The sequence below is a fragment of the Oreochromis niloticus genome, linkage group LG4 (genome assembly GCF_001858045.2).
Source record: "Oreochromis niloticus isolate F11D_XX linkage group LG4, O_niloticus_UMD_NMBU, whole genome shotgun sequence".
In the NCBI taxonomy this organism is placed as follows: domain Eukaryota; kingdom Metazoa; phylum Chordata; class Actinopteri; order Cichliformes; family Cichlidae; genus Oreochromis; species Oreochromis niloticus.
In genome coordinates, this window is record NC_031969.2 from 13005107 (window position 1) to 13031795 (window position 26689).

Genomic DNA, 26689 nt, shown 5'->3' on the forward strand with positions numbered 1-26689 from the left:
GCTACATCTGAGATCCTCCTTTTGATGCCAGATCTATTAGAATATTTAGGATGACTTAACAGAGTGAAACTATATAAGTGTATACGACATAAGCAAGGATAGAAGCATATGTGTACCTCGTGCTATCCTGAGCACTCTCATGATCCTGATGATGGTTGGATTTATTGGTAATGTGCCTTTCATTTTCAGCTCCTCCAGGACGATGCCCATGATGGACAATGCCACTATAGCTAAATCCAGCTGATTCCACCTGAGAATATTTTGTAGTCGGGTACAAAAGAAAAGGGCAAAAAAATAAAAAACATTAAAAAAATAAGACACTCTTTCATCGCTCATGCAGCATATTCAACTAGTACCAGCGGGTGATTGTGACAACAAAGTAATACAAATTCCTTCTTAGTCTTTAAAGGTTATTGTGAGTTAGCTGAAAAGGAGAACAGGTGGGAACAGAAGATGAAATGTTGCTGCTGCCTGGCTGCTGATGCTAAATAGTGTGAAGGCTGTTTAGATTAATGGGCAGCCCACCCACTAATCTCTTTGGTAGGGAAAACACTGAGGCAAACCATGATAACGCTCCACATGGGTACTCTGAAAGAGATAAGTACCCTGACCACCCAGTGCTCTGAATATAATTGTCTGAAAACGAGGAAGGCAGGAATTCACACATTAAGTAGGGAATTATTTTTGTAACCATTTTACGAGATAGATACATTTACTTTAGTGGGAAACAATGCTATAGAGATTCAGAAAAGACTGACATTCATCTCACTGTTTTACCTGTCTCTGATGAACCTGTGTATGCCAAACGCCACAAGTTTGAGGAGGGCCTCAACGACGAAGATGCAGGTAAACACGTAGTTACAGTACTTCAGAACCTCTCCTAAATACTGAGTGCACAGATTGAACGTAAGGAGAAGCGTACATATTAATTTGAGACATCTTTCACAACATTTTCCATTTGAGCAAGTTTGCAGGGGCACGCATTACCACTGGTTGTTTATAGTGCTCTATGCTCATGGTGAAGACATTGACGCAGATGATAAAAGTGATGAAGAGGTCCAGGTGGTGGCTGGTACACAGCGAGTGGATGGACAGACGCAGGGGAGAGTAGTCGTCATAGTACCGCCCGAGCTTGGCCTCTGGATCACAAAAATTCAGGAACAAACAAATATATGAAAGACAGAGTAAGAAACACGCAGAGAGACTCACATTTGTGAGTAACTGTTGTCTGAATATAAAGTGTTGTATGTGTAGCAGTGTGCACCGGAAGGCAGAGGGGCAAAGAGAAGGCAACCACCACTGCTGTTCCATTTGATACTTTATTCACCAAAATATGCTTGTGCCTTAATAAGATTCTGCTATTTTGGTACGCATGTCACACCAGAGAGGCCCTTGAGCAGACCAGGCGACCCACTGATCCTCTAATTGTAAACTTACTCACAGCGGTGGTGCTCCCATTGTCCCTGTTCCTTAAACAGTATGTGCATGCTACTGCTTGTGTGGCTTGTTTAAATAAGTGAGGACATGAGAGTAACAGGAAGTCTAAGATATTTATGGCATGTATTCATTTTTTAAAGGGATCACATATTTAGTATTATTTTTCGCCTCAAAATACTTTTGTATGTAAATTTGCACACGTACAGTTCTGCTTAACAATCTACATCCACATGAACATCATGGTGATTTATGGATTCTCGTGAAAACTGAACTGTTCTTTTCCAGGGTGGAATAACTGCACCGCATACATCTTTAAAAAAAACCTAAAATTAGACACGGATCACTGAATTTATTTTTTATTTTCTCTAATCCACAAAAGTTTACATAAAAGCTCAAATATACACATTCACTCACTTAAATCTTTTATTAAAGGTGCTGAAAGTTCTACAAACAACAAGGCCTTTCAGCTTCTTGTTAGTGATCGTGATTGACTACAACTGTTAGTTCTCTTTGTTAGACAGAACTCGTTGGATTGACCAATACTCAAAACAATTTGAAGGTTCACAGAACTCAGAGAAGTTCTAAGAAATAGAATTATAGATGTGCACAAGTTGTGGCTTTCTTTTTCCTAAATAACCACAGATTTCTGCGGAGTACTTTCACTTTAAACAACTCTAATTAAGTACAAGTTACTTGAATGTGTCACCAATTTGCCAAGATTTGGAAGAAGATCCAAATTGTGACCCTCAGATGAGAGGAAATCGGTTAAGATGTTCAGGAATAACCCAGGGAACCGCTAAGACTGAAGCCTGCAGTGAACTGGAAACTGCTGGAACACCAGCATCAGTGTCCACAGTGAAATTCATTTTACATCACAATGGACTGGCAGGGTTTGGACCAAGTGAAAAGTTTTATGGTCAGGAGACATAAATTGAGCTATTTGGCCAAAATGACATGAAGTGTTTTAGGAGGAGTAAAGATGAGGCTTTGAAACCTAAGAACACCGTACCAGCTGTCAAGCATGGCGGAGGTATGATCATGCTTTGAAGAAGGAAGAAATTACCGACTATCTCTAAATTCTTCAACTTTACCTCAAATCAACAGCTAGATGGTTGAAACTTGGATATAATTGGGTTTTCCAAAAGGACGATGATCTCAAACATCCATCAAAGCTAGTATTGAAATGGATAACACAGGCTAACATTAGGCTATTGGGACGGTTTTCCCAAAGCCCCGCCCTTAACCCTATTGAACATGTGTTAAAAGCTGAGTCCGTGCCATGGCACCAATCAATAAAAATGAACTCTACCAACTCTGCCAAGAAAAGTTGTTAAATATCCTGCCAGCATTAGGGCAGAAGGTTGTTGACGGTGACCAAAAGCATCTAGTCAAAGCGCGATATTGCTTAGAGACACTTAACCAAATATTAGTGGGGATGTATGAATATATTTGTGCACCTAATTCTTGTTTGTTTAAGTCATCAAAGATGTGTGCTGTACAATGATTCCACCCTGGAAAAAAAGAACAGTTCAATGAAATCATTGAAAGCCCAAAATTACCATGAAATTCATGCCCATGATAAGTGGATGTAAACTTCTGACCTCAGTTGTGCATATGTAATGATAAGCAAGTCCCATGCATGTTGCACTCTTAAGAATCAAAAGTTAGAGTGACATTAGAGGAGGAGGAAACGTAAGCCAATTTTTAGTCAGATTAAGAAAGTCCAGTGGCACTGAAAATACCATTACCAATGCTAACTAGCTGTTTCAAATGTTTTATGGTTATGCATGTTAATGCCAAGTTTACATATTTAATATTAGCTTAATAGTCAGAATGTTGAGGCTAAAGTAAACTTGTGGTTGAATGTTTCAGTTATCATATATTTATTTATATATTTTTTTTACGGTGCCAACTAACAACAAGTGTTTTACAAATTAGACCCTGGCCATTTATATGTGCTTGTTATCCAACTAGACTGTATACTCACATGTCCACTGTAATTATCGAATGTGTATGTTAATGTCTTTGACATACTCTCACGTATACCATGCCCTGCCCTATGCATCTATTGCATGCTTTCATGCCATTCTTTTTAAAACTAGGATTTAGAGGGGCTGTGCAGGGTATGTTCAACAACACCATCCTTTACAAATGAGATCGTTCAGCTTGTACTGCTTTAGCGATAATCTAAACTCTTTAAATTGAGCTCAATAATTTCAAATTAATCAGTTAATATTGCTGTCAAATTCCTTAAGATTTTAGTTTGAGAATATGGGGGCGCTGTTGAACAAACACTGGAGCCACTTTTCTCTTAAATACTTGCAGGAAAAAAAATCTCAATAGTCTAAAACTGCATTCGTTTTTCGATTGATCAGTGAGTTTTGATTGATCATATGCCCAATCCCTATGAACAGGCTTATTGCTCTGAGACATTCAAGTAGCTTATATTACATTTATCAAAAGCAGTTTTAGACCAGTGAGACATGGTGCTATTAGAACATGAAATAGATGTGTTCTGCTCACACCATATACCGCCTTAAAATGTAACTCTGCGATTACATAGATGAATATAAGACAAAATACTTCTACAAATTTCTCTCATTCACAATCAAGTCCCTAAATAAAATACTCTTTTGTATTGTGACTGTACAGTACTTTGAGTCATGATTGCAGTGGGTGGTGTGTTTCTGATGTTTCTACCAGCATGTCCTTGCATTAGCTATAAGCTGCAACAAATAATAATTTTTATCTACGTAACTTAACATATGCTAACAGCGCAGCTACCCAAGTTGTTTACAGGTATAGCAGCCAAAGTGTCTGCTATGTTTCTGAGTCTGCCAGTCAAAGCATGTTTACAGGAAATATCCTTCTTCTTCTATCCATGACAAGAACCATTTCATGGTCAGTGTTGTACATGCATTTGCAAGGAGGGAGGGGTTTACTGGCATTTCATCAATTCAAATTTTGCTAGCAAAATTTCCAAAGACATCTGGAGAAATGCAGCCATTAATTACTTCTGCATGCAGCAAGTGTTATAAAGGTGCTTCTTAAAGTAATGAAATCAAAAACAAAAGTTAGCTTATTACAGGTTTTGTTCCATTTAGATTTGGTAAATGCGACATATTTAAAATAGCTTAAGTATTGTTACTACTTTTATACTAAACTGGTGGCAGTTCCATTAATTAAAGGGTGAGCATACAAAGTTTTAGGTTAAAACAACTGCTCAAGTTTTTCATGCAGTGTTAGAAAAGGGTAAGAGTAGGGCTGCAGTCATGCATTTGCATGCATCAGACTGATGTAGTCCACGCCCTCTGTCAGTGATCGATCACTGTTTGCGTGAGCTAGCCAGTCTTTTAAATTCTCCCTCTTTTAATGTTTCAGTCTGTTATATATACATGTATCCCTGTTTGTTTCTTTTTATCATTCCCGTTCTCTTTTTTTCAGGCTCTGAAAGCAGGCAGTGCTCAGAAAAATAGACTACCGACCAGCCCCTTCATTCTCCTTACTCCTGCGCTTTTTCTCTTTCATTTTGATCCTCTTCTCTTCCCGTAGGCGTGCCTCCTCCTCTTCCTGGTCCTGTCGGCACTTGTGGAAGTTCTCCACCACAACCCCAACAAACATATTAAGGACGAAGAAGCTGACGATGAGCAGGAAGGAGATAAAGTAGAGGAGCATCCAAGGATTGTTGTTCCTTTTAGGCTGAGGAAAGCAGAAGACAGCAGAGAATATTTGCTTTTTCAGTTTTTTTTATGCATATTTCTTACTGAAAACAAAAAAGATAAGAACTTTTAGCTCTTCTGATCATCATTGTGCAAGTAGAAGAGATACCAGCACCCAAGCTGTCAGTATCTTATCACTTACAACATTCAGATGCAGGTCAAATCCCTGGAAAATGTTCAGGGAAAGCTCCACCTTTAAACTGTTTGCAGCGGTGTTCTCTTTGTTACTTAAAGCTGTGCGCACACTTGACGCGATATGCAGTGATGTCACAACCAGAGACTAGAGAACGTGACATTTGGCAACTTGAAGTGGTTGGGATCTGAGATAAACTTCTAAACTTCGAAGTGAGCAACTGAAGTGACTACCAATGAGAGCACAAGATAGTAGTCAGAGGATTTCCTGGGCCAACTGGATCATGGAACGTCTGCCTACGACTTCCTGTCACCTTCAAAGTGATCCACGAATAAGTAATCACTTCGAGGGTGGATATAGATTAACACTACAAAGGTATTTTTTGTGTACCTGACACCGAGCAATTTTACAGCTTAGCAATTTCTCACACCGTTACCTGTTGGTCCACTCCTACTGCATCCAGCCCATCGTACATGATGGTTACCCAGCCATCCTTACACGACAGCACAAACAAAGACATCAGAGCCTGGATAGGAAACACAAACAATACAGGAAGTCATTACACACGTGATCAGTTTTGATATGTACATAGCATCTAGATTAGTGTTATGCTAACATGTAACTCTATTTCTCCATCATTACTAGAAGCTTAAAAGCCTTAAAAGTTGATTTTGTGCTGTTCTGCATATAATAATAACATAATATATTAATACCATGAAATATGTCATAGAAGTGTGGGACATTTTTAAGTAATTATTTGCTGAAGATGCAGCAAGGTGATTTATCAAAAACAATAAAAAAAATATGGAAGAACTGGATACCAAAAATAAAAAGGATTGGACTGAAAATAAGCCAGTGTCCAAAGAAAAACTTTGCAGAAAGCCTGGAGAACTGTTTCTCAAAACCTCATTAAAAACTCATCCTTGCTCCTTGGAAACAAAATATTAAAAAATGAGGGATAGCTCAAGACTTTTGCACAGTACTGTAAAGTTAGTTGAAACAGCTCACAGTGAGATTATGCGGTGCTGATTCTACACTCATGCCCCATCTTTTTTGCCAGATCTCACCCTCAGTCTATTGATTGTTACCTGAATCAGGTTGTCAAAGTTGTACTTTTTTCGTATCCAGCGGTAGTTAGCCTGCACACAGTCTGATTTGTTGGTGATGTTTCTTGTGTCCTGACCGTCACAGTGGTAGAACTTCCCTTTGAACAGCTAGAGTGAAACAGAAAAATAAACAGAGAGTTATCTGCGGGGCTATTATGGTTGCCATTTACATGTTATGTACCAGAGTTTGTAGCTCAAGTATTTAGCTTATAATGCCAGAAATAAAGAAATAAAGGGAAGTTTTGTAGAACATATTATTATCATACGTTTTCCTCAGTCCTTGGGTAATACCAGGTCATCTTGTTTCTTTTCACACTTCACCTAACTGTCATTCTTTCAAAAATGCTCAAACAAAAAGCTAACTGTTGATTGGATACTGAGTGACATTTAAGCAAAAAAGGTGTAAGGCGTCTCTGTGTTGTGGAACAGTGATTACCTGGACCCCCAAGATTCCAAAGATAATGAAGAAGGCGCAGCATATCAAAACAATGTTCCCAATAGGTCTAAGAGAGGTGATGAGAGTCTCCACAACAAGCTTTAATCCTGGGGCTCGACTGATCACCCTGGAACACGCAAACCAAAACATGTTTAACACAATAAATGCAGCACATTAAAAAACTAGAACCCAAACAAGCTAGAGCAACAAAAAAGTATCCAGCATATGTGCATCCATATAAAAAAGCTACTTTCGAATTCTCCCTTATTTCTAAGGGATCCCTTCCATCACCACACTGATAAAAGTATTCATTCACCCATCCAAATCATTGAATTCAGGTGTTCCAATCACTTGTGTGGCCACAGGTGTATATAATCAAGCACACAGGCATGCAGACTGCTTCTACAAATATTTGTTAAAGAATGGGTCGCTCTCAGGAGCTCAGTGAGTCCCGGCGTGACATCGTGATAGGATGCCACCTCTGTGGAACATATCCAGTCGTGAAATTTCCTCGCTACGAAATATTCCACAGTCAGGTGTTAGTGGGATTTTTACAGTGTTAAAGCTACAGGGAACGACATCAACACAGCTGCAGAGCGGTAGTAGTAGGCTCACAGAGCAGGTTAGCAAATACTGAGTCGCATCGTGCACTGAGATTCCCAACTTTCCCAACTTCATGTGGTTTCAGATTAGCTCAAGAACAGTGTGTAGAGAGCTTTATCCATGGATTTCCATGGCGAGCAGCTGTAACCAAGCCTTATATCACCGAGTGCAATGCAAAGCATCAGATGCAGTGTTTGTAAAGCATAGGACCATAGGACTCTAGAGCAGTAGAGATGGGTTCTCTAGAGTGACGAATCTATGGGTTTGGCGGTTGCCCAGGGAACGGTACTTGTCTGACTGCACTGTGCCAAGTGCGGGGTTGTATTTCAGGAGTTTGACTCTGCCCCTTAGTTCCAGTGAAAGGAACTCTTAATGCTTCAGCATACCAAGACATTTTGGACAATTTCATGCTCCCAGCTTTGTGGGAACAATTTGGGGTTGGCCCCTTCCTGTCCCAATATAACTGTGCACCAGTGCACAAAGCAGGATCCATAAAGACATGGATTAGCGAGAACTTGACTAGCTTGAAAAGAGTCCTGACCTCAACCTGATAGAACACCTTTAGGAAGAATTATAGGGAAGAATTGAGCCAGGCCTTCTCATTCAACATCAGTGTCCAACCCAAAAATACACTTCTGTAAGATTGGTCAAAAATTCCCACAAACATTCCTAAACCCTGTGGAAAGTCTTCCCAGAACAAAGAGTGGGCCGACATCATATTAAACCCTATGGATTAAGAAAGGATGTCACTGAAGTGCATATGTGTGAAGGCAGACGAGCAAATATTTCTGACAATATTAAGTAGCACTACAAATCTGCACATTATTCAGCAGATATTTACTCTAGATTCCATGTGCGTCTTCCTGGGATCAACATATGGATCTTTTGTGCTTTAGGCAAATATGCAAACCACTACACTATAACCCCCAAAAGTTGAGAAGGCAGTATCCACATTAAAAGAAAATCCAACATGTACCTCAGTGGGCGAAGTGTTCGTAGCAGGCGAAGTACTCTCAGAATTCCCAGGATCTTGTTTTCACCATGATAGGCCAGATAAACCAAAATGTCGATCAGAGACACAAACACCAATACACCATCCAGAATGTTCCAACTGGACTGGAGGTAGCTCTGCTTCCCAAAGCAGAAACCAAGAGCTACAACCTGGGAATTATCAAAATACAAATTAAGCTGTACATAAGGCAGTAATCACAATAATCTAGATCCAGAATAAAATAGAAAAAGGTTCATCTACAGAAGAAAGAAAAAGAAATGATGCTTACCTTAATGGCCATCTCTGCTAGGAAGATCACAGTGAAAATATAGTTGGACACACTCAGGAAATGTCGCTCCTAAAGAAGAGAGTGATATTATATTTCAGCCCACGTACACGCCACATCACACTACAGAGTATCTAGTATCAGTCTAAAATGTGTCTTTTTAAAGGTTTTAAACTCTGGTCTTCAACCCAACTATTGATATGCTAATGTTCGGTTTTGTTATGTTTCTAGTTCGTACTTCTTGTTCTATTTTGTTCCCTTCTGTGTCCAGTCGGTATTAGTCTTGGTGTGTCCTCCCCTGCGTCCCCTGTGTGTGGTCACGTCTGGTTATAAAGGTCAAGTCTCTGTCCCTCGCTCCCTGTTTTTTGTCAGTCTCGCATCAGTGTTTGTGTTCCCTGTCTTCCTGTGTCTGGCCCATCTTTTTCCTGTTTTATTCTCATGGTCATCTGTCCTGTATGTGTAATGTCATGTGGCTCCCCTGTCTCGTTAGTCAGACTATGTTCAGCTGTGTTCCCCTGGTGTTTCCTCTCTGCCTTGACACCCTCTTGTGTACATATTGTCTGTATCTCCTTCTGTCTGTTGACATCCCTCGATGTTGTGTGCTGTCTGTTTATTTTAGTTTCTAGCGCCTTCCCAGTTTAGCTAATGTTTTTTTGCGAATCTGGCAATAAAGCTGTTTTTGAGTTCACGTTCCGCCTGAGAGCCCTGCATTTGGGTCCTATCCTTCCTGCCTCACACAGCGGTTTATGACAATTTTTTTCTAACCTTTTTGCAAATAATCATCAATCATCAAATCATCAAATCATCAAGCACCAAAAAGCACATAATATGATATATTGTGTATAAATGTTTTGTAATCTTTTGCTTTTACTAATTTACTTTAGAAAATAGAAAATGAAGGCAAAGCTGACAAAGTTGAAAACAAATACATCATTGTAGCACCTTGATTCTTTTCTTTTTCAGCCTTTCTGTTGTAGATTTTTTTTTCATTATGCAATTTGGACTACGCTTTAGCTGCTGGATAGATGACTCTAGAATACTTTGGTATACAGAGTTCATCTTTGACTCAATGGCTTCAAGGTGGCCAGGTCCTGTGGCTGCAAAAGAAGCACAAGTCACCACCCCAACACCGTGCTTGACAGTCGCTATGGAGTGTTTGTGCTGATATGCTCTGTTTGGTTATCACCAAATGTGGCACTGTGCATAATGGCCATACAGCTCCACTTTGGTCTTATCTGTCCAAGAGACATTGTTCCAGGATTCTTGTGGTTTGTTCAGATGGAGCTTTGCAAACCTAAACCATGCTGCCATGTTCTTTTCAGAGAAAACAGCCTTTCTCCAAGTAACCCTTCCAAACAAGACATACTTCTTTGGCTTTTTTCTAACTGTACCTTCATTAACTTTAACATTTGAAATGTTAACTGAGGCTTGCAGAGTCAACACATTGTTAATGTAATGTGTTAACTGTTAATGTACAAGCTCATATCTGAGGTTGTATTTGCCTAATTTTAAGACCTGTTAAGCACCACATTATTTACAGATATCTAAAACCTCAAAGCATCACATATAACAGAGGAAATCTTGCCTGTTTCTCTTACTTAATTAAGGATCATTTATAAGAGATAGAAACTAAAACAAACAGTTCTGGTGTGTGTAGAAATCTTTTAAATGTTGGCTGTGTGTGTGTGTGTCTTACCGTGCTGTCATTTTTTATATCAGGTCTTTCCAGAGCAATGGTGATGCAGTTGAGAAAGATGAAAACTAGAACTATGTGGTCAAACAGTCTGTGAGAGATCACTTTCTGGCACCACATACGGAACCTAAAAACCCCCAAAAAACAGTAAATTAAAAAAATAACACAGACAAACATACACACAACTCTGATAAAACAATAAAAAATCCATCATTTATTAAAACTGATAACCAAATAAATAATAGTGAGAATTCAGTAAAAAATACAAGAGACAGAAATAGTTAAATAAAAAAAGAAGAACCAGAGAGGAATAGGCCAGTGAGTAAGCATAAAAATGGATGGCAGAGGGCGATAACGTAACGGACTGAATTCTTCGTATGGATCCGTGTGTGTGTGAAACTCATGCTGGTGGGACATAAATCTGCCAGTGCAATCACATTTTGGTGACACAAGTTAATGCTGAAAATGTAAATCATTGTGTCTTAGTATAAATAGTTTGGGGTTAGGTTCGGGTTAGGATTAGTGTAAGTGTAGTAACTGTGATCCTACAGGATTAGGGTAAATCTCCAAGATATGAATGCAAGTCGATGCAGGATGAAAAGACTACTGTGTGTGTGTGTGTGTGTGTCTTACGGATTCTCTGGAGAGAACAGGTACAGCGCCCAGTCTTCATGCTCTTTGCACCATCGGGGCTTCATGTTATGGAACTTCTTCCTGATCCAGTAGCAAAAAGAACCCTGCAGGAAACACGGTCGCACATCAACGTCATTAACACTAACAACAAAACTACTTTCTCTGTCAATATCTCCGAACCAACTATAGGTGTCACCTTTGCATTTGGTGAAATGTTTATTACTGTTGTTACCGTCATGTCTGCTACAGTCAAAGCTAAGTGCGTCAAATCTCACCCAGTGAAAAACTCCAAATTTGTCTTGCAAATCTAAAGGTTCAGTATTCTGGCAGATGTACTTTTTCATATTTTTGTACACATATTAATAAATACAACAAAGCTAATGCAACTGTTAAATATTTAATCAATGCTGAGACTGTTGTAGATTAGAAGCAAGGCTACTAAAAGGACGATGCGCTCCTCTCCAAAAATAGACAGTTGCTCCACAAACTATGCATGCAATCTGTAGAATTTGAGCAATAAAAATTTTATTACTTTTTGTTCTGCGTGCACTCCTTAAACCCCGACTGAAGATCAGCTTGAACATTAAATCATGCAAAAAAAAATCCTTGAAGGTGGAGAAACTGCGTAAGCCAGAGAGCTTTTTATATAACTGAATGCTGCTAAATGTCATTGCCAAAAAATATATTATGTTTATCAGTGGAAGTAAAATTGTATCATGACGAATCTACTGTGCACGCCCCGTCAACAATTACACTGCAAATCCTATTAGAGTGAAGCAATGCACGGCTTTAAACAGAGTTTCCACAGTGTTGCTGATGTTAGCCGTTCTGCACTTAAATCTATGGGGGCATAGTAAACATGTGTTTCATTGCATAAGTAAAGGGAGATAATTGGGACCATAACAGGCGGACCTCCAAGTTAGCTAGGCCACAAGCTCAATAGAAAGTGTTTTGAAACTCATTAAAGTTTGTAATAAAACAAACAGAAGAAAGCTTAGGTGCGCAGCTTCTGCACTTCAGGATTCTAATTAAAAACAACCCAAAGTCAGGCCTCTCAGAAACTGCTTATTTGGCAGGCTGCCCATTATGTGAGCACGTGTGCATCTGGGCGTATCCTTCTCTGTGTGCGTGCCCGTGACAAGAACCGACCGCTCAGCTCTCCTTGGAGCTGAAGCCCATAATCTCAGATAGACACTCACAGAGAAGAACGTGCACGTGCACACCTCAGTTGGCACAACGTGTGCACACACGCAGTGTATACCCTTGCAAGTGTGCACTGAAACACACACCCATGTATCAATACACTGTCTGTATTAAGCCTCACTTATCCACTTCGCCGGGGGAGAGGGCTTTTGTTTCTGCGGATTTCATGGCATTATGAACTCAATTTGGAGCCAATAAACCCATGAACACTGTCGCGTAAGAGGTCATCCAAAACCACCAAGGAGGGGGAAGTGGGGGGGGGGTTCACGCACAAATATATAAGTGTGCTGATTGCATGTACTCAAGTTGTTTTGTACCCACTGAGAAAACAATTAGTGCCTAAACTAATCAATTAAGGCATGACAATTAGTGTCCCTCCAGGCTTTGCAGTGTGAACACAAAATGCACACTCTAATTTATATACAAAAGTGAGAGAAAGCAAAGGGCAGAAGGGGAGAACTGGAAGAGGAGAGAAGAAAATCAAATGTGTAAACAGAGTCACAGAGGGCACAGATTAGGAATTTGCATAACATTTCAAAATCCATCCACGAGCATCTGTAGTTAATTGTAAAAACCAGCCGCAGAGTAAACGAAGCAACCAAACGCCACTTACATCATCGTCCAAATCGTCCTCTGGGGAGGAGTCTTCTTTGGGGTCGGAGTTCACATTCGGGTTGTAGGTCACGGTCCTCCCATTGCAGTCACCATAGTCTGCTACCACAGAAGGGCAGAGAGTAGACGCCTGCAGCAGTTCCAAGGACCCCGGCTTTAGTCTGTTGTTTCCCCCTGCCTCCACTTTGCCATCCCTGGCATCCTCATCCTCTCCACCTTCCCCAGACAACAAGCTCTCCCGCTCTCCGCTGGTGTCTCGCCTTTTGAGGCTCGGTGCCCTTCCCAGGCTGTTCCAGCTGGAGCGTCGACTTCCCCATGAGCTTCCAGAGCCGCGGGGAGGAAGAGGAGAACGCCGCCCGGGACTAGAGAGGCTCTGATGAGACAGAAAATAGGAGTGAGCGTAATGTGTGGTTGTGAAAATGAATGTCGGTTACAGCAGCTTTTAAAAGGCTAACAGTTAAAACTTTTCATCATCTGCTGAGAGTAGAATCATTTTAAATTTGATAACATGTTTTATATGTTCTCATATGTTCTCATATGTTCTTAACTTTCATGATAGTTCTCAACAGTTCAGACAGTAATTATCATATTGAATACTGCTTTTCACACAATCTCTCTCAATGTTGTTAAATTAGCAAGCTGCGAACTACATTTCATAGACATAAAATTCAACTTGACCAAATGCTTTAGTTACAAACAGTTTTTTTTTTGTTCCCCCTGATGTAACACAAGACTATCATTGGCTCTCTGTGTCCAAATTGTTTTCCAGTTTTGGAATACTCGCTCTCCTTGTGTCACACTGCCCTCCTAATTACGTGACTTGCAGCTGTAAATGTGGTTAAGTGAGCGTGCCCCCTTCGGAGACTTTGTTGGCAGCTTATCCGGTACCTTCCCAAACCACCGCTCCCTTCTGCATATGTGTATACGCCAGTGAAAATGATATAATAATGTTTAATCAATTCAGATAAGTCAAGCATCCCTAAAGCCTGACTGAATCATAGCTATTCTCTCACTCAGATTAGAATTCACAGAACTGGTGTTGCTAAATGTCATCGCCAAAATGTCACAAATGTGACATAAGTGGATCTCATTTCTGTGAAAGGAAACATTTGAAGCTTGTGATTAGTACTAGTGTTACCTCACTGGGCTCACTGGCTCTTTAGGCCATATTTGGTACTCCATTTGAAACCCAGGTATGCACATATGAAGCTGGTCTCATATCTTCCACCCTTTTTTAAAAATTTGTTGATGTGAGTTTGTTTCATAGTATGTTTGTATAACGTTTTTTTTATTCTGAATCAGCAATAAGGAAAATGGATTCTCAAATAAAAGAACAAGCCTCATAACATCTACTGAATCTTCCATGAGTCCACCAGGAATAATTAACTAATGATTAACTGAAGATATTGTACTGTACATGGTATTTACATGAAGACTTTCATATAACTTACCAGAGAAGGCGGATCATATGGCTCCACTGATGTTGAGCTTCCCCGTCGGGACTCTGGGTGACCGACCCCTGCCTCAGGAAAACCCAGTCCTGCCTCATTATATTGAGGTACTCCGTCCATGTACATGAGCTCATCCCCGAGGATGGACTCAGGTCCAAGGGAGCTCTTAGGTGTAGGCATGGGTGTGGCTGCTGTGCGCATGATTATGGGAGGAGCCATAGAGCCACGAGGGTCAATGTGACCATTACCTGTCATCATCAGTGAGAGCTTTAGCTCTGTGGAGGAGAGTTATACACAGTACTATATTATAATGCTTCATATTGCTTTATTTCTCCTGCTGTTTTCACTAAAAGCAGAAAAGGAATATCATGAAAACACCATTACCCGTGTCTCTGAACTGTTCTATCTTCTCGTCCTCATCAAAGTTGTCTGATTTCTTGTCATCATCTGACTCTGACCGATTAGCGTCACCCTGTAACACATGCATACACGACAACAATGGTATTTCTGTATTGGCTTCCCATTTTGTTTTGACTTTAACATCACGGGGAAAACATTTTTCAATCAACATCCAGACCATGAGCAAATTAAATCGCTCCAAAGATACACTGGGCACACATGGTTGAATGATAAAGGACTGATAGTGACTGGGAAATTCCCCTTCCTTATGCTCTTCAAAGGCTTTATTATGCTAAACTACAGGAAATTTGCAGTAAATAAAACGGATTTCCGTCTTTTATAAACCTTATGTGCACAAATATGAGTGCCTTATTACCAGCTTTGAAAATGTAAAACAAGCCGACAAGTAGGATACTGGAAAATGGCGACAGCACATAAACCAGTACAATCCAAAAATACTGAACCCTTTATTGTTTGTAAAAACCAACGAGTCCGAGTCCTTCTCACCTCAGCCTGGAAGCCTTCAACCAAGATGGCCACTAGTAAATTGAAGAGCACATAGTTGCCAAATGTCATAAGAGCAACGAAGTAGAGAGCCGCCCATGGAGAGGTAGAAGCCATGCCGTTATACAACACCACATTCCAGTCCTCCTGGGTAAGAATCTATGAAATGAATGGCGCACACAGAGATTTACACACACATTAACAAGAAAGGAGAAGGACAAATTCAGGACAGGGGAGATGTGAAGTTTAGAAATATCAAACTAAAAGTGGGGATAAGAAGTTCAAGCCTCAGATATTAGCAGAAATTAACATGAGGACATTAAATGCTCGGCTGCTTTTACTGGCGAAATACTTCATTTTCATATACTGTTTGTCTGTAGATTAACATGGGAAGTTTGTGAGTCTACATGTGTGTTTGCATGTCTGCAAACTCCATCTCTGCCCTCCTACTTCACTGTGCTTGTGTGTATGTGTGTGTGTATACATATATATTTACACATAAAACCTAAAAGTTATAAATTGATTGGCAGTTCAAAGCTTCAGCTCCCTACACAGATTTTTTTTATAGGACTGAAGTCTGGAGACTGGCTGGACCACTTCATGACCCTAATACACTTCTTCTTTAGCCATCTGTTTTTTGCCTTGGTGGTGCTGTATGCTTTAGGACATTGTCATACAGGGGGGAGGAGGTTTCCATCCAAAACTTTACAGTACACAGACCCATCCATTGGCTTAATGGAGTGAAGTCATCCTGCACCCTTAGCAGAAAAACAGCCCCAAAGCATAATGTTCCCACCTCTGTGCTTAGCTGTAGGGATGGTGTTTTCTGGGTCATGCTCAGTATTTCTCTTCCTCCAAACATGGCGGGTCAAGTTGATGCCAAAGACCCTTGGTGTCATTTGACCACAGCACTTTCTCCTAAGCTTTCTCTGAATCATTTGTTTTACTGGCCGCCTTAAGACAGGCCTGTACATGAGTCTTCTTGAGGAGGGGATCGTTGTGGGCGTTGCAAGACTTCCACTACAGTGTAGTGTGTTACCAAAGGTGCTCTTGGTGACTGTGGTCCCAACTGCCTTCAGATCATTTGGGATGATCTACCATCTTTCTCATGATCATGAGGACGAATGATGGTCATTTTATAATTCCACCATTTCTGAATAATGGCACCAACAATTGTCACCTTCTCATCACCTTTTTGCTGATGGTCTTGTAGCTCGTTCCAGCCTTGTGCTGGTTTACAGTCTTATTCCTGATGTCGTCTAAAAGCTGTCTGGCTATCCCCCTGGTGGTGATGAGGTCGTAATGGAAGAAACTGATTCTGTGGACAGGCGTGCTTTACAGTCATGATGAACTGAGATCAGTAGTATCTGTAATTGACTGACTGTAATTTGTGGATTGGGTTTGGGATCAAATTATTTAAATTATTTATAACAAAATTATTTATAACTTTTATGTAATTTATTTTCTGGATTTTTGGAGCTTGTTCGTTTCTTTTGAGTAAACTTACAAAGGGATCAAAGAATTATTTCCCCCACTGTATGTGCCATGCATACATTTGTGTGTACTGTAGCTACTCTCCAGAAAACTACTGCAAGCGTATGACAGTCAGTTCAGGGCAAAACGCTTCTTCAGCACTAAAGTGAGACAGTGCTCTGCATTCTGTGTTCTAGTCTTATGCTGAGGCATCCAATATAGAAAAGAGGACAATCCATGTGCGATTGAACAACCTCCATAGGGAGGGAGAGCAAAAAATAGAAGTGATAGTGAAAGAGAGATTCTGGAGGAAGAATTTTCCACAGAATTGGACCAAGAGAAGACGCTTGGCAGAAATACGCAATATACACACACACACACACACACACACACAAACACACTCTAGACTGACTTTGACATTTGATTTAGACATTTAGAATAGCCAAATAACACTCACAGCCAACAACTGGGTAAAAACTCCATCAGGCATTCTATATAGTGCATTTCTGGTAAATATATTATTAAAAAAACAAATATGATGATCTTTCATTTTACAGAATCAATCCTGTTTCAAATAAAATCACACACAAACACACACACACATACAATAAATAGCACAATAAGCTCCACTGCTTTTCAGTAAAAAGGCTGATTAGCAACAGCAAAAGGGAGACTGATAAATAACAATTATTTTTCTTATGCTAGATTAAGTAGTAGAAGAAAGAAAGTCTAATTAAATCTAATGTAATCTCTAAATTTTAATTTTGATATGCTCGCCTCTGTTGTGGTTAGTGCGCCTGACTCCATGCCACCAATAACACGTGAGGACATGTGCAGTATTTTTTATTTATTTCAGTTCTTTGTAAGATGGAGGCTTCAGTTCACCACCTTATCTGTAACTTCATCAGAACCCTCCCTAAGCAATTTATATAGGTCATGTGGTTATTCCTGTATATCTGTCTCTTTCTGTTTTTCCCTGAAGCAGAGGCGGCGCTGACAGGTTATTATAACGGATGTCTACAGTATATGTATATTATAGCTGTGGATACAGGTAAGCTCGTATTTTGTTATCGTCATGCACAGTTTGGACAATGTGACATAAAAATAGGAAAGCAAAAGCCAACTTATAGATAATTCAAACTTAAAATAGTGTTGCACAGTGTAAGTCAGGAACTAACCTGGAACACAGTGACAATGGCCCAGAGCAGACTGTCAAAGTTCTTTCGGTCAGGGATGGTATCTCCATTCTCTGTGCGAAAACTAAATTTACACCCAAAAAGATGCATGCCCAGGATACTGCAGAGAAAAATGAAATGCAGACATGTTAATTTGGATGTCTGCATTAATACTCCACATTTCATCGCTAGAAAGAAGCCTGAAGAGAGACAGGTGGGAAAAGTGTTAAATCTGTTTAGTCCCTACCTAAAAGTGAAGATGAAAAGCATGAGAAGCATGCAGAAGGTGGCCACATTGTCCATTGTCTTCATCAGCACTACGAGTTGTCTCCTCAGAGCGGGTAGGAAGCGAACCAGCTTCAGAACTCGTAGCAGACGAAACGTTCGCAGGACTGACAGCCCACCGTCTGCTTGGCCAATTATCTCCCACACACTGAGAACAACCCACAACAAAGTATTAAAATACTGGACAACTTCAGTCATGCATGCATTGATGCTATCTGCAGTCTACGTCAATTTGTTTGTGAAAAAACACATAAACAAAACAAGAGGGCAAACCTCCACCAAGGCAGCTCACTTTCCAGCAGTACTAAAGGTGGCCGAAATATCAATAGCATCGATACCAATGGCGGTACTGATATCAGGTCGATACTAACAATATAGGATCGATAGTTTATTTCTATCCCCCAAATTGATGATTCATCTCATAAGTCATGACACACTGCTCTCACCTACATAAGCTGCCTTTATAAGTTCAAAATATCGGTATCAGTATTGGTATTGGCAATACTGACCCTGTATTTACTTTGTATTGGATCAATACCAAAATTTGCAGTATCGCACAGCATGAGTGTTTACTTTTAAGCAAATATTTTATCTTTTTATATATTTATTGTATTTTATTTGTTCTTTTTAAACTTAGGTTAAAAATCATATATTTTTTCAAATATATATATATATATATTTACACTCAGGAACATTGCTCATGTATTTAAACAGTTATAACCCGTTACTGTAATGTACATAACAAACTCATAATAAAATAATGTGACATTTAGAATCCCCATATATAGTTAATAATATATAGTTATATCATTAACTATAAATAGAGCTATAAGACTTTATTATTTATTATCACTATTATTATTATTTATTATCACTTTGACATTCAAATCAATCTATTGACCTTGAAGGAGAGGTCAAAGGTGAAATGTGACATATTTTATTTCATTTTATTCTAATATGTTATTTTCTATATGTTAAACTAAATACCCTATATGTAAGAATGATTTTCGACCACTAAATCATTTTTTCAAATTCAAATTTTAATGGATTGTTAATATGACCCCACTCTACAGCCCTACAAAGTTTTATTGAAATTCATCTCAAAGTTGTTTAGCTAACATGTTTGCAGGCACAGTGATAACATGCATGCACACACTACCAAAAACACGACATCCTTGGCAGAGGTAATTACATGTATGTTTTAAAGTGGCTCACCAGTAGTAACAGGACTACCTGTAGTGATTATAAAGCCAATTCTACTTCAAAAGCAAAAGTAACAGAACATCACAGTTTGAAAGGCCCAAAGCTAAAGGAGAGCCACACTGCAAACCACAACTGACAGAGTAAGGAGTCTGCTGAGGCAGCAAGTGACGTGTGTTCCCTTATGACTGTGACAATCTTACCTACAGAAGAGATGCCACAGCACTGAACCTGACAACTGAAACCTCAAGTTGGTGAGAAATTACGCTATACCTCCAACTGTTACTTGTCTGCTACTGATTGTTTTAGTCTCTCTGCGCTTTCTTCTCTGCGTGTAGACAAAACAGCACAGATAAATACTACCTGATGATAACAATGATGCTGTCAAAGATGTTGTATGGGTTCCTGATGTATCCAAACAAGCCGAAAGCCAGCAGCATGAAACCCATCTCCAGGACAAACATACTGGTGAAAACGATGTTGCTGATCTCTAACACATCAGTCAGTTCCTCGGGCTGGATGGAGCAAAAGAAAGAGAATGCAAAAGAAAAGAAGAGGTGGAAGGAGGGCATGGGAGATAAAGCAGGAAGGAAAACAAAAGAATGAAGAGGCAAGATAGTTAGTAACTCCACTGTATTACCTCCAAGCCTTTCTAGTCTTTGTGCCATGAGCTGAGACATTATCAGTCAAGATCAGAGCTGCAGCCAGGCCCTATCAATCAAATGGGGCCAACACCAATCTATAACTGCTGATCTACTTCACTTACCACATCACTCAGTGATCCAGCAAAGATTTAACCGAGGCCCTCTTGTAAAACGTCAAGTCTTGTATTAAAAATTCGGCATTTTTGCGCTCCAGTAAATTTTCTGGTGCCACATCCTGAGTTCATACAATGCTCAGGACAAACTAGCTAAAGCATTGCAAGTCTGTTGTTTGTCTGCGAGTCTGCTGGAGAGCCATTGTTACATTATTACAAATGCATTGTAATAGCACGTATGTGAATGTGGACTTTCAACACTGCACCTCAGTCTCACATCATTCTCCTGCATGAACATTAAATGCTCTTAAAAAATAGCCCTTCAACCACTATCCTTTTTATTACATTTTGTTTTACTTGCTCTTTTAAAGTATCAAGAGTCTTTGCTAACAAGCATTGTGCGATCCCAAAATTCACACGTAATGAATATTTATGATCCCCACATGAGTGAAACCATAAATTCTCTCTACTCTCCCTCACAGTTTGTGAAACTCTTTAGCTTGTGATAGATTTTAGTTCTCATGCCACAGAAGGAAGACTTATTAACACCACTTGTGACTCTCTACATGTGGGAATCAACAAGCAGTAGACCCAAACCCCCAGGCCCATAACAGCTAGATCATATTTATGAGTATCACTGACAGCACTAATATGCATACACTATATTGCCAAAAGTATTCACTCGTCTGCCTTCACGCACATAGGAACTTTAGTGACATCCCATTCTTAATCCATAGAGTTTAATATGATGTCGGCTCACACTTTGCAGCTATATGAGCGTCAGCTCTTCTGGGAAGGCTGTGTGTTGACGAGAATTTTTGACCATTCTTCCAAAAGTGGATTTGTGAGATCAGACACTGATAAGGCCATGCTTGCAGTCTCCTCTAATTCATCCTAAAAGTGGTCTATCAGGTTGAGATCAGGACTCTGTGCAGGCCAGTCAAGTTCTTCCACACCAAACTCACTCATCCATGTCTTCGTGGACCTTGGTTTCTGCACTGGTGTTCACAAAAAGTTGGAGCATGAAATTATCCAAAAAGTTCTTGGTATGCTGAAGAATTTAGAATTTCTTTCACTGGAGCTAAGGGGCCGAGCCCAACTACTGACAAACAACCCCACACAACTTTACACTTGGCACAATGCAGTCGGACATGTACCGTTACCCTGGCAACTGTCAAACCCAGACTCGTCTATCAGATTGCCAGATGGAGAAGTGTGATTCATCAATTAAGGAGTACATCTCCACTTCTGGTCCACTGGTGGCGTGCTTCCAACGCTTTGCATTGTGTTTGGTGATGTAAAGCTTGGATGCAGCTGCTCGGCCATGTAAACCCATCCCATAAAGCTCTCGACACGCTGTTCTTGAGCTCATCTGAAGCCCACATGAAGTTTAGCGGTATGTAGCAATTGACCCTGCAGAAGTGATTGGTACACCTGAATTTGTTGATGTGGATGGGTGAGTGAATACTTTTGGCAACACAGTGTACGAAAAATGTATATATGGTACATCTCTGTCAATATCATGCATACCCACTGATAGTACTTCTGTTATACAGTGCAAGATTGACAGTAGTTTAAATGCTTGCTGCTAAAGCTGTTATAATTGTAAGCCCATTATCAATATGAATTGCATTTAGTAATGTGGAGTAAGAACAGGGTTGTGTAACAAAGTAACAAATTATACAGCATTTTTGCTGATGAGCTTGTGAGTTAAGTTGGACATTCAGGGAGCTTAAAACAACACCAGCCTGTGCATGGGGGGGGGTAAGGCACAGTAGTAATGTCAAGGGACTGAAATACAACTGCTGGTGTCTTGTGTGGTGAGAGAAAGAATATAAGTTTGTTTGTTTTTTTCTTTTTACATTTTTTTTCAAAGACAGAACATCACACGAAAAGCCTTAAATAAATTCAATAAAACTTCAAAAGAGCTGTCAGCAAGCACTTGTCCTGGGCAAACATAGTACTAGACACATGTATTATTGTTTAACACTGGACTTAATGGCATTTTCAGTACCTCAGTGGCCCTCTGTCTTTACACTGGAGAAGTGAAAAAGCATTTTGCAGATGATTCTTATTCAGTCTGTGACTATAAATTCTACTTTATGCACCACTTTACAGCATGTTGAAAAAGGACAGCGCATTATGTTTGACATGGTAGAATAAAACAAATCAAAACAACTCAAGGGCACAGAGCTGTGGGTGCTGCTACAGCTAACCTGGTTGAGTGGGATACCTGCACGCCCAAGTCTACACAACAGGGGCCTGGGTTTGAGTTCACGCCACAGCAAAAGCTACATATGCTACTCCTTTCACCTTCAAAGAAAAGCATTTTTAAGTTGTTGGGCAAATGAAAAACAAAACTGGATTGGAAAAGCTGAAAAAAACACTCTTCTTCATATTAATAACGTCAGTGAAGGTGCCTTTGAGTCGTCAGCCTCATGCAACAATCGATTCTGTATTGCTGCGATCATTTGAAACTGAGAGGTTTCACAATTATAACAAGCTCTTAAGCATATATCAATTTGTTTTATGGTCCCAATCGAGCACTCTGGACTATTGCTTTAGACGCGGTTTTCTACTTCCACCCCTACATTCGACCGACGAGGTGATCAATCAAAATTAAATACTCTCAGTACCCACAAGGAGGCATTTCGAGTGTAGAATTTTGAACATAGCTCTGCATGTGACCTTGCCCTTAGGAACAAGAGGACAAAAAGCAAAATAGAGACTTGCACACCTCACACCGCCTCTTTAAGCAAAGCAGTGTACAGAAAAAAACATTGATTATCGTAATACCAGCCCTGTAAAAATCTAAATCTAATCATGTGGACTCAATTATGCAGTGTACCTTAGCATCTACTATGTATTTCATTTTACACAGTGAACCCATAATTGTTATTTAGGGACAGAATTAATAAAACTGTAACATGCATGAACGTTTAATGCACATAAAAAATCTTTCACATGTGAACCAAAGTAACCAGAAACCTGTTATTTCTTATGAGAATTAAGTAGATGCTTTTAAAATTGCATTTGTTGTTTTCAAACCACCTTTGATTAAGTAACAAGAGACACAGTTTTTATGTTGCAATCAAGGCCCGTTAATTGTACTCTACGTGAATTTCAATTTGTAATGAAATTTGTGAGGTTAAAGATCAGCTCAGCACCTCATCTGATGGGAGCCACGCTCCATGTGTGAAAACTACGCGCACGTCAGTTTACACCTCGATTTTACCCTCGGCCTATTTCTAAAATGAAACCTAAACGCAGCCAAAAGAAGCATTGATCGCCTCCCTTGTTCTCTTTTCCTCTTTCTTTGTCTCTCTACACACATACAAAGTCTGCACTATCCCTCCCACATTTATACACCTCTCCGCGCGCACGCAGCTACACTCATAGTCTCAAAAAGTTGGCGAGGTGTAACATATGTGGGATGATGACTACCGAGGGGAGGAGGAACTCGTATTTAACACTTCGCTTCATGTGTATGTGTGTGCTTGAGTGTGTGTATGTGTGTGTCACTGCCCTAAAAAGGCCATGATTCTTCTAGTCGCTCCTTATGTTTATGCCACTAAGATAGAAACACACTCACATGTGCGCACACACAGGCACACACATCCCCCTGGAGAGGGAGACATGGAGACACAGAGAGAGAGGAAAGAAGGGAATGATCTTTGTTCACGCACCAGAATCTCTTCTTTGGATTTGTAGCCATTTCCAGACCTGCTGGGAAGTGGAACAGTTCTTATGTGTAAATGTGAAATATCATTACATAAATGTGTCCGTGTGACACCGGAGAAGGGAAAGGGCAATGGTATTATTTAATGTAAAACTTTCCAGATGTTGGCCACAGAGGATAAAGTCGAAACTGTGAGTCTGGAGTGTGTGACAGTGCCTGGACGTGTAATTTATGTGTGAGAAAGAGGAAGCGAGTGGGTGCTACTCCTTCCACCCCCCTCCTTCCCTCTATTTCCTTCAGCCCCTCAGCCCTCTTCACTCTGCCTCCATCTCTAACTCTCGTTTCCTCTCATTCAGACTCCCAGACTGAACGAGCCATAAAAAGGCATTTGTTTAAACACACTTGCCACCCGTTTTCACTTAACTCCTGTCACTTAGCTTTAAACCACTGATTTGTGTCATATTCCCAGAAAAGCGACACCCTATCCCCTGTGTCTTACCTGCTCGTGGTACTCTATTCCCATGCTGAGAGTATTGACAAGAATAGCGATCATGATCCCGCGGTTGAAGTATTTACTTTCCACAATCCTCTTTAGTTTTTCCCTGAGGTCCCTCCAGGCACGAACCACTCCATTTTCATATTCAACAACCCCACGGCGTCTGCTCCGACCCCTCACTCCTCTCACATCGGCCCCCTGGATACAAGATTTTGGATACAATAAGTCAACAAGGACGTCTTATGCTTTTTAATTACTGTAGTTTTAGACGCTATGCAAAATAATCCATTAAAACAACACTGTGTTGGGTTTGAAGACTAAAAGATTGTATTTATTTATTTATATACCACCCTCACATCATTATATGTATAATCAACACTTGTGAATTAATCATCAAGGTTTAAAATCATCATTAGTCCACAACCATCCATTCTGACCTGAGGGAAGTCGTGTAGTCCATCTGCCTCTCCCTTGCCTCCCTCTAGGTCTCCCAGTTCCAGCTCCAAGGTCTCCAGGCTGCTGGCACACAAAGGGCAGCTAAGTAGCTCCAAGAGGAGAGGGCTGGGCACCATACCCGCCAGCTGGTAGAGCAGCCGCTGGCGACCTGAAAGGAGGAACGGGTGATGATGGTCAGACATTGCTGAAGGAGATTCTATAGCTGTCCTATCTGTTTATCTTTAACGAGCAAACACGTTTTGATTTGGTAATTTTTTTACAAATTATATTAAATTAATATCTACTTCCCGGTATATTGGTATTGATATTTATAACAGCTATTAATTGAACATTTTTAAAGTTAAAAGAAAAAGGCCACAAGAGAAACACCCTTCAAGCACGATATGAATGCTGCCATTCTACAGTCTGTCCACCAGTGGGCGCTCAGCTCCCCTGTTCACGACACACATGTTTTGAACACAGCAAACAAACAGCTAATCCAAGTTGAGTCTTATGGAGTGTAAGTGCGTAAATAAGAACCACACACATTTTTTTAGTGAAATCTTTTTATATTTGTGTGTCTGGAAGAAAAGAAAATATTGGCCAGTATATCAGTTTTTTAATATCACCAAGTATCAGCATCAGTCCTATTTCGGTCCGACTCTAACATTATATATTCTATATCCTGCTGAAATAGAAGTAAATCAATGTAAAAAAAATCAAGTTTTTAAATGTAAATATAAAGATAAACTTTCTTAAACTTACATATTTGAAGCAGGGATCAAGTGATAAGTAGCTATGGTGATTTTATTAGACAATTTAAGAAATCAATATAAGTTAGTCTCCAATTTGCATCTTTACTACTAAAGCACATCATTCATTTCGACATTAGCATTGATTTCCGTTTGATCCAAGTGTATTCTTTATCAAAACTATAAATAATAGAAAAGATAAAAGGCCTGAAGTCCCCATTAGCAAAGCAGGACCAACTCTATGTAGTATAAAGCACCGGGCAATAATTGGCAAGTCCTTTACTGCAAAGCACTTGCTGGTGCTCGTTAAGCTTACTGGTGTAAAAGCGGAACAGTTGGAGGGGAGTAAAAATTAGTGCTTCTACATGTTTATGTGGTCAACTTTTTTATAAGGACAACATAAAGAGACAAAGAGACGGTGAAACCTTGTGGTATAATGATACAGCTCGAAGATATTAACATAAGTGAAATTTTGCATTTTGTGCCGAAGGGCCGTCCTTTTCAGCACGCGGCCAGCACACATTCAGTTTCCGCAGTGACTACTGCAAGCTCGCCCACAGTTCGAGATCTCGGCTGCCTCGTCTCACCTTCTGTTCTCTGACTTGAGCCTTTTAAAATCAGTACAGAGGAACTGCAGAGCAAAGCTGAAAACTAACACAGGCAAAGCTTGACTTCAGCTCTTCAAAAGCAGCTTTAACAGCACATAAAGTTGTTTACAACACTGTCTATACCCCGAGCTATTAAAAAAGGTTTGTAAGTGCTCTCATTGTATTTTATTGTCATTTATAATCTTAAACGCTTCTCCAGTTCTTGACATACTCACAAATTATCTTCGCAAATTCCGTCAGGGTACAAAACCCTTGTCCGGGGAAAATTTTGTTTAAACTGATCCCATCGTATAAGGTTATTCAATAAGACTAAAATTACAGCGAAATCAGAGGGCTACAGAGCTGAAAATATTCCCAAGAACATGGTCCTCCAAAAGTGAAGAGGAACCGAAAACATGATTCACACTCTAAAGCCATACCTTATAAGGTTTAGCAGATAGTGAGTTACCTAACAGTGCTGAAAGCAAACAGAACAGATCCCCCTTTCAAATGAGTAAATATGTGATCTTTACTACAGAGTACAATTTAGGGTGATGTTTTTTTTTAGCATTGCACTCACTCTCCAAAAGGATTCAGGCTGCTTAACATCACTTTCTCGTGCTTACTGTTAGTCTCACCCTTTA

The 26689-nt window shown here is 39.9% G+C and overlaps 1 protein-coding gene across 3 annotated transcripts in view; it reads right to left on the reverse strand.

Annotated features, from left to right (window-relative positions):
- Window positions 1-26689, reverse strand: part of cacna1ha (calcium channel, voltage-dependent, T type, alpha 1H subunit a) — a 124451-nt gene that overhangs the window by 14763 nt on the left and 82999 nt on the right. For 2 of the 3 annotated variants that reach the window (XM_019358062.2, XM_019358063.2), the window contains exons 11-30: window positions 24709-24875; window positions 24275-24469; window positions 19703-19854; window positions 18102-18287; window positions 17858-17975; window positions 15210-15365; window positions 14688-14775; window positions 14304-14578; window positions 12854-13225; window positions 11038-11141; window positions 10408-10531; window positions 8715-8783; window positions 8411-8595; window positions 6832-6958; window positions 6378-6503; window positions 5726-5815; window positions 4923-5136; window positions 988-1139; window positions 778-887; window positions 117-250 (exon numbers count right to left, since the gene is read on the reverse strand). In XM_019358062.2, the coding sequence (XP_019213607.1) occupies window positions 117-250; window positions 778-887; window positions 988-1139; window positions 4923-5136; window positions 5726-5815; window positions 6378-6503; window positions 6832-6958; window positions 8411-8595; window positions 8715-8783; window positions 10408-10531; window positions 11038-11141; window positions 12854-13225; window positions 14304-14578; window positions 14688-14775; window positions 15210-15365; window positions 17858-17975; window positions 18102-18287; window positions 19703-19854; window positions 24275-24469; window positions 24709-24875 (3144 nt within the window). The remainder of the gene's footprint in view (window positions 1-116; window positions 251-777; window positions 888-987; window positions 1140-4922; window positions 5137-5725; window positions 5816-6377; window positions 6504-6831; window positions 6959-8410; window positions 8596-8714; window positions 8784-10407; window positions 10532-11037; window positions 11142-12853; window positions 13226-14303; window positions 14579-14687; window positions 14776-15209; window positions 15366-17857; window positions 17976-18101; window positions 18288-19702; window positions 19855-24274; window positions 24470-24708; window positions 24876-26689) is intronic. The other variant, XM_013277411.3, reaches the window with a different exon arrangement.